General features: G+C 36.0%; 1 protein-coding gene across 1 annotated transcript in view; it reads left to right on the plus strand.

The window, feature by feature from the left end:
* LOC107732240 (fetuin-B-like) overlaps positions 1–3,466 on the plus strand; it is a 6,683-nt gene extending 3,217 nt beyond the window's left edge. Inside the window, exons 2-7 of the mRNA XM_016543519.1 lie at positions 168–281; positions 407–485; positions 1,616–1,782; positions 1,855–1,968; positions 2,084–2,179; positions 3,071–3,466. Of these exons, the coding sequence (XP_016399005.1) occupies positions 168–281; positions 407–485; positions 1,616–1,782; positions 1,855–1,968; positions 2,084–2,179; positions 3,071–3,211 (711 nt within the window). The 3' untranslated portion in view covers positions 3,212–3,466. The remainder of the gene's footprint in view (positions 1–167; positions 282–406; positions 486–1,615; positions 1,783–1,854; positions 1,969–2,083; positions 2,180–3,070) is intronic.
* Positions 3,467–7,686: the final 4,220 nt, after the last annotated feature.

Raw genomic sequence — 7,686 nt, forward strand, 5'->3', positions numbered from 1 at the left:
AAAAAAAGAAAATGTGTACTTTTTTTTATTTTTCACCAAATGCATGTTAATGTTTTTTGGAAATGAAATCTGAAAAGACATGCAACGGAGATAACATTATAAAGCTTGGGTCTTTGAAATATTATTTCATGCTAGTTTGATTAATGTCGTGTTTGCTTCTAACAAAGGCAGAAGGCGTGAACCATATACACCTGACGATAGATGTTCTGGAAACAGAATGTCATGTGATCAGCAGGAAAAACTGGAAATCCTGTGCTGTTAAGGAGATTGGCAGTCTACCGGTATGTGCTTTACTCTGTAGATAAGGTCATCAGGACTTCATAGACTTCTTATAGTCAAATATTTGTATGCACTATAACATACTTCTGTTTGACTAAAGAGTTCACTGTTATCTAAACTATATTAGGTGTTCGGGACGTGTGATGCATCGGTTTCCCTTCAGAGCTCCATCAAAGTTGAGAATTACAACTGCACCATTCAACAAGGTGTGCTGAGACTGCATTAACTTATCTTAATTTAATGGAATGTTCTGTCCATTACCACATTAGTCAAGTCAAGTCAAGTCACCTTTATTTATATAGCGCTTTTAACAATACAGATTGTGTCAAAGCAACTGTACACCATTAATTAGGAAAATAGTGTGTCAATAATGCAAAATGACAATAGTAAACACTAATTTTTCAGTTAAAGGCAGTTCATCATTGAATTCAGTGATGTCATCATCAGTTCAGTTTAAATAGTATCTTTGCAATCAAGTCAACGATATCGCTGGAAATGAAGTGTCCCCAACTAAGCAAGCCAGAGGCGACAGCGGCAAGGAACCAAAACTCCATCGGTGACAAAATGGAGAAAAAACCTTGGGAGAAACAAGGCACAGTCGGGGGGCCAGTTCTCCTCTTGCCAGATGAAACCAGCAGTTCAATTCCAGGCTGCAGCAAAGTCACATTGTGCAGAAGACTCATCTGGTTCCTGTGGTCTTGTCCCGGTGGCAGTCTAGGAGACAAGGTCTTCATTGGGGATCTGTCTCTGGGGCTCATCTAGTTGTCCTGATCTCCGCTGACATTCAGGGCTGTAGAGGTCATCTCTAGGTGCTGATCCACTAAGAAGGAATATAATTGTGAGGATACTATCTTTTCAAATTACACATTGTGTACACATTAGTGCCAATAGTTCAATAACATCTTTTTTTTTAATTTTCTTAAGTCTATGTGGCACGGCATTCTGGAGAGTTGCAGAAATGTGCTGCTCATGTTTTTAATCAAAAGTGATTTAAATCACTTCTTCCAACAACAAAAAATTTGTCATTTGCTTTTAAAAAGTTACCTAAAATGTCCTTGTAGCAGTAAAGATAGTACATGTTACCACATATATATTTTGCAGGCATTTATTTGAAAGTTACTACATGCAAGAAACCTTTTAATCCCCAGAATATTCTAGAAACTGAAAAGAGATAATCTAACAGAGTAAAGCATGTTATACATGTTATTTTGGTAACTAATTCACACTGAAAGTAACTTGGATTATAGATTCCTGACTTTATTCAGTATAATGCTTTCATCTTTGTCCATAGGTATAATACTTTGTAAAATGCTGACTTTGCCTCACTGTTTCACAGTGGCAGCTCGAGCTATAGTAAACACTTGCCCCGACTGTCCAACTGCAGAACGCTTAGATGATCCAGTAATATCTGAGACCACAAGGCTGGCCCTGCAGAAATTTAACAAGGAGAGCGCTTCCCCACATTTCTTTGCTCTTCTGAATATAACAGCAGCCAGCATGCAGGTATGTCAACGCCAGTTAATCAATCGATCCTGTCCTGCATACATGACTGAAGATGTGTGTTGTGTGTTGCAGTGGGTTGTGGGTCCGTCTTATTTTGTGGCGTTCACCATTCAAGAGACTGACTGCAAGAAAAGCACTGCTGATATTGACCTCACGCAATGCAAGCTGAAGGACTCGGAGTCAGCTGTAAGAACTCATTCAGATCAAAATGAAATAAAGAACACTCTTTCAACTTGCTTTATATTGCCTTTGCCACTCAGATGTCTGTAAGTGGAGTAACCTTTCTTTCTGTTGGCTAAAGCACAAGGGCTTTTGCACTGGTTCACACATCAATGCTGATGACGGGCTGGAGATGAAGGTTCCTGTTGAGGTCAAATGTGAAATCTTTCAACCAATGGTGAGTGGTTTGCATTGCTCAGGAGTGACTAAAAGTAGCAATATTAATCATTTTAACTATGTTATACAGTGGTGTAAAAGTAGTTCAGATTGTTTTCAGTAACAAGGAAATGTATCCAAACTAGTAGCAGCGTGTCCATGTAGCTTGACAAAGGTCCACCTGACATATTTACTTTAGAAGCATGAAGTTTGGTGGGACATATCTATGAGAAACCTAACTGTAAATTGCATACACTACCATTCAAAAGTTTGTGGTCAGTAGAATTTATTTATTTGAAAGAAGTCTCTTCTGCTCACAAAGGCTGCATTTATTTGATCAATAATACAGTGAAAACAGTAATACTGTGAAATTACAATTTAAAATAACTGTTTTCTATCTGAATATATTTAAAAATATAATTTATTTCTGTGATCAAAGCTGAATTTTCAGCATCATTACTCCAGTCTTCAGTGTCACATGATCCTTCAGAAATCATTCTAATATGCTGATTTGCTGCTCAAGACATATTTCTGAATATTATCAATGTTAAAAACAGTTGTGCTTTTTGTTGTGTAATTGGTCACATTATAAATGTCTTTACCGTCACTTTTGATCAATTGAAATGCGTCCTTACTGAATGAAAGCATTAATTTATGAATTTTTGAACAGTAGTGTATCTGCTGAAAGTTTATTTTGTCAGATTTTAGAAGTACGCTAGCAGATGAGCTCAAAGCTAACTAAAACTGTATAAAAGATATTGTCAGCTTGTCCGTTGTTGTTAGTTTCTGATAACTTGATGAACTAAAGTTTCAAAATAGAGGATTTTTATGTACTGCTTTAAATCGCCCAGAGCAAAAAAGTATCAGAACCAGTTTGATTTTTTTTTTTCATTTTTCTTATGTTGTTCTCCAGGCTGTTCAACAAGGAGCTTTTGGATCAGTACATGTTCTCTCTCCTCCACCCATCCAACCTGCCCCCAGAGTCCAGCCCATGGCCAGCAGCTGCCCCGGGGAGAGACGACACAATCTCGGATTGACAGAGCTGAATCTCTGATTGAAATCACTTACAGCCCAGCCATCCAGTCTAAACAAGCACTGGAGATCTTCACATTTCCCAAAAGACAAATGTGCTTTTCATTTTCATATTTACAATTCTCCAGTATATAGTTTTTCGCCTATGCACAGTAACATATCAATAAAGATATGTCCAACTGAAGCACACTACTACTGGTCGAGTTTCAGAAAACCTTTTCAGAAAAAAAGAGGCATATTTTCCCTTAAAAATGAAAAATGAAGCCTGGTATTTTTTTTCTTTTGCATTGTTAAATTTTTTTCATGACAATTACACCTAAACCCTTATTACTGTAATGCTAAAATATGTTGTCAGCGTCAATATTGTAATGTGAAAATCAAGTATCAAAATTAAAAAATGTCATGGAAGTATTTAGTCAATTTTATATTGCATTTAAACTTAATTATAATTATGCTGATAAATATGAATTCATTATTAAATTTAACAATTGAATAATTAATTGTATTAGAATAATGAGAATAATATATTAATAATATTTTGATTGAATTGTCACAATGCAACACTTATTTTTCTAAACAAATAGCTAATCAGGAAGTTTTTGTGATATTCACTCTTTAATTCACTTGGATGATGAGACGGCAGTCATTTTGCACCAGAACATCCATCACACACCAGCTTATTGGTGGAGAGGAGACAGAGTGATGAAGCCAATCAGTAGATATGGGGATGATTAGGAGGCCATGATGATTTTTTTGACAGTATAGTGTCCCCATCACTATACTGGGGCATTAGGACCCACACAGACCACAGGGGGTGAGCACCCCCTGCCGGCCTCACTAGTACCTCTTCCAGCAGCAACCTAGTTTTTCCCGGAGGTCTCCCATCCAGATACTGACCAAGCTCAGCCCTACTTAGCTTCAGTGGACTCGTTAGTCTTGGGCTACAGGGTGATATGGCTGCTGACTTTTCCTGATGATATCTCCTAAAGGTAACATGTAAAGCATGAAAAGCAGTGGTCCTAGTACTGAGCCTTGTGGTACTCCATACTGTACTAAGATCCAGTAGCGCTAATAGAAAAATACAACTACGATCAGATGATAAGAGCAGGTCATTTGTAACTTTAATGAGAGCAGCCTCAGTACTATGATACGGTCTAAATCCTGACTGGAAATCCTCACAGATACCATTTTTCTCTAAGAAGGAACATAGTTGTGAGGATACTTCCTTTTTTTAGTTTCTTTGACAGAAAAGGGAGATTTGAGATCGGTCCGTAATTAACCAATTCTCTAGGATCAAATGTAGTTTCTCCATTGTTATGATGGCCCTGGTTGACCAGGTATTACTTTATTGCCATAACTGATGTTGGTGGCCATTGTTCCAGCAGTGATGGGGCATCTATGCTCAAAGTAAGCAATAAACATTACACCATAGCAAACTCTTGATCAAATCACTGCCCGGATCCTCAAAGCCAGTCAGGATTATTTATCTTCAAATATATTTACTTATAGATTGCACTTTCTAGATCACTCTTTAATAAAAACAATTTTGTGTTGTGTAGATCAATTAACTAGCAGATGTCCTCGGCATGCTGAGTTTCGAGTGCTTCAGTGAACAGTGAATCATTTAGCAAACAATAAATTTAGTGAAGCAAATGGTTCAGTTGGTTCAAAAGACTCACTTCTCCCAACCACACTGGCAATGAAATATAAAATTATTGTTAATTCACAATAACGAAACAGTAAATGAAGTATAAGTTAATTGTGTGCCATAATCCCCAGGAACGTTCAGCATAACATGGAAAGTTACTGATAGAACAAGCAACGCCCTAAGATGAACTTCCTGTAAAAGAACTACACTTGCTTGATCATGATGTAAGTCATCTAGACTTTTTGAAAAAAAAAAAAAAAGGCTCTAGCACCTTCCCCCATCTCTACAGAGGATACAAGATTGGTTTGTCCTGTTCTCACAGCCAGGATATAATTACAGAGTCCTAATCAAGCCTTTAAACAGTTCCCTTCAGCATGGCCACATTCACATACGTAAACAAGTTCCATTGTATAGCAAACAGTTTATTGTTGTACTACCACATAATCATATTAATATGTGGATGTGCCTGTCATCTGACATCTGAACTACACGATAAATGCACATTCAGTACAATGAAGCACACTTATTTTTCAAAGGTATGTGTAACTCATGTTGCAATTTCTATATGCTTAAACAAAACAGTACATTTGTTTGAAATTAACATTTGTCCCAAACATAATAAAGCTCACTTTATGTTTATTTATGACAAATTTTACATTTAAATTTGTAAACGCATAAACAAAAAATGAACAAATAACAAAAGCAGCATGTTAAATAACACTCAGGCTTTGCACAGTGTGCATATTAATTTGCCATCTAATTACTTATTTAAGCATGAAGACAGCAGCACTTAAAGAAGCTAATTAGATGTGAGGACAGATGGGAGGAGTACGATCACACCAAAGGAAACCTGAAGTCACGGAAGGAAGGAGAAACCATAGAAGTGTTGCATTATTGAAAAACAATGCTGAAGATAAAGGTTCAGAGCGAGTGAGAAGACGACAAAGCAGGTCAGAGAGGAGCAGAATGGACACTCAAAATCAGGTGAGGGTCCTTTACAGATACACCTGATCAGATAAATGTCACAGTTTTAGAAATCCATTTGTGTACATTTCATTCAACTGGGTGCTTTATACCTGCTTATGTATGTATTCTACTCAAGAATAAATAGTAATGTTCAGGTCTCCAAAAAGATCAAATAATTCCACAATGATTTTACTGATGTTATTTCATGAAGCAAACACTGAAATCACACCTGTCAATCAGAGATTATCAAACATTACAATCCTCCAGATAGGTAATAAGTTGTGAATGCGCACATGAGAGGAGGACGTGGTAAATAACCTGCAGTCAGGTGGAGTTACGCTGGTGTCAGTTTCCCTCATGACAGGCTTCAGTACGTTTAACATTGTTTACAGACTAAATCCACTCGTGCTTTCCTTTTTCAAAGCATTTTATAATTGCAGCAATAATACTCATACTTGAGACAATATGCATTTAAATCAATGCTACATCTCATTTTCATTTTGTTTGTTAGAGCATTTTAGACAAGAACATGGAAACAGATTTCGTGACAGATGAGCAGATGGAACGAACAGAACAGAGGTATGCAAAGTGGTGAGCATTTATTTTAACTGAAATACATTTTTCTTTGGTCACGTTTTCCAGGACTGTTGACAGGCTGTTTTGGCTTTAATGTTTCTAGTTGTTACCATAAAAGATTTATACTGAATATGAATGGGGACCATTTGTGGAGGATTTTAAAGTAGAAATGTGAAGCTCTCCTGTTAACAGGAAAAGCATTTCTGTAAATTTTTCAGTTAAAAGTTCAAATTAAATTTTTCTTTTTTTTCCTTGGAGCTTTAAAGCTTTAGTTTTACACTCTAAAAAAATGCTGTTTTGTTTCAAATGTGGACTAACCCAACTTTTGGGTTAAAAATTGAATGTAAAAATGTAAACCAACAGCTGGGTTAGTCCATATTTGACCCAAAGTTAGGTTGAAACAACCCAGCATTTTTTAGAGTGTAGCTGTTATGTTGTCATGGCAACAGAATAGTTACCTTACTTTACTTTACTTTACTTTTAGTCATTTAGCAGACGCTTTTATCCAAAGCGACTTACAAATAAGAAAAAGTAATTACAACTAAAAGCTAAAACTCTATAAATACTATATATATATACACATTTAAGAAAATAAAAGAAAAGACTATTTCTTTACACTGTTTTGCTGGCGCTTGAACACACTTTCCTGTTTATCCCAACAAATGGCCAAGCAAAGCGCACGACACTGACAAGGTACGCCATACAGTACGAGACCAAACCTGTAAAAAAAAACAAAAAAAAAGTACACTCAAATCATGTTACCATGCGTATTGTTTGTCACTTGTATTGTACAATATTTCCAGTATTCCAGTATTACTACTTAAGCCCAAATATTTATTTATATTTTTGTATTATTATAATATTTTTTTTACTTGACTTTGTCATGACATAGTTTGAATGATGTCTGGATTTGTGCTATACAGATACTGTAGATCAGGGATGGGCAACATTGATAGTGACGAGGGCCAGAATGTTTTCTCATTTATACCAAGGGGCCAGATTACTAATCCACGTCTACACACCTTTTACATCGTCTTACTCAATTTCCTTTTTACTGAAAGAAATCAAAGTTTAATTAATGTAATTTGTTTTTAAAGATATTATTATCTATAAAACTTCATTCATAAAAATTCAAAAGGGAAACTTTGTTGTCAGTTGACAGCAATATTACCCCAACAAGCCAATGTAAACATTTCAATTGCATGTAAATTTGCAACAAACAAATGTACAGAGGTCTTACTTTTTATTAGTGGCCTTCAGAACATTCTCAAAATAACCTAAGAGGACAGTAAAAAAGGGCTTATTAA

The sequence above is a fragment of the Sinocyclocheilus rhinocerous genome, unplaced genomic scaffold (genome assembly GCF_001515625.1).
Source record: "Sinocyclocheilus rhinocerous isolate Xijiao unplaced genomic scaffold, SAMN03320098_v1.1 scaffold909, whole genome shotgun sequence".
NCBI classification, from domain to species: Eukaryota; Metazoa; Chordata; class Actinopteri; order Cypriniformes; family Cyprinidae; genus Sinocyclocheilus; species Sinocyclocheilus rhinocerous.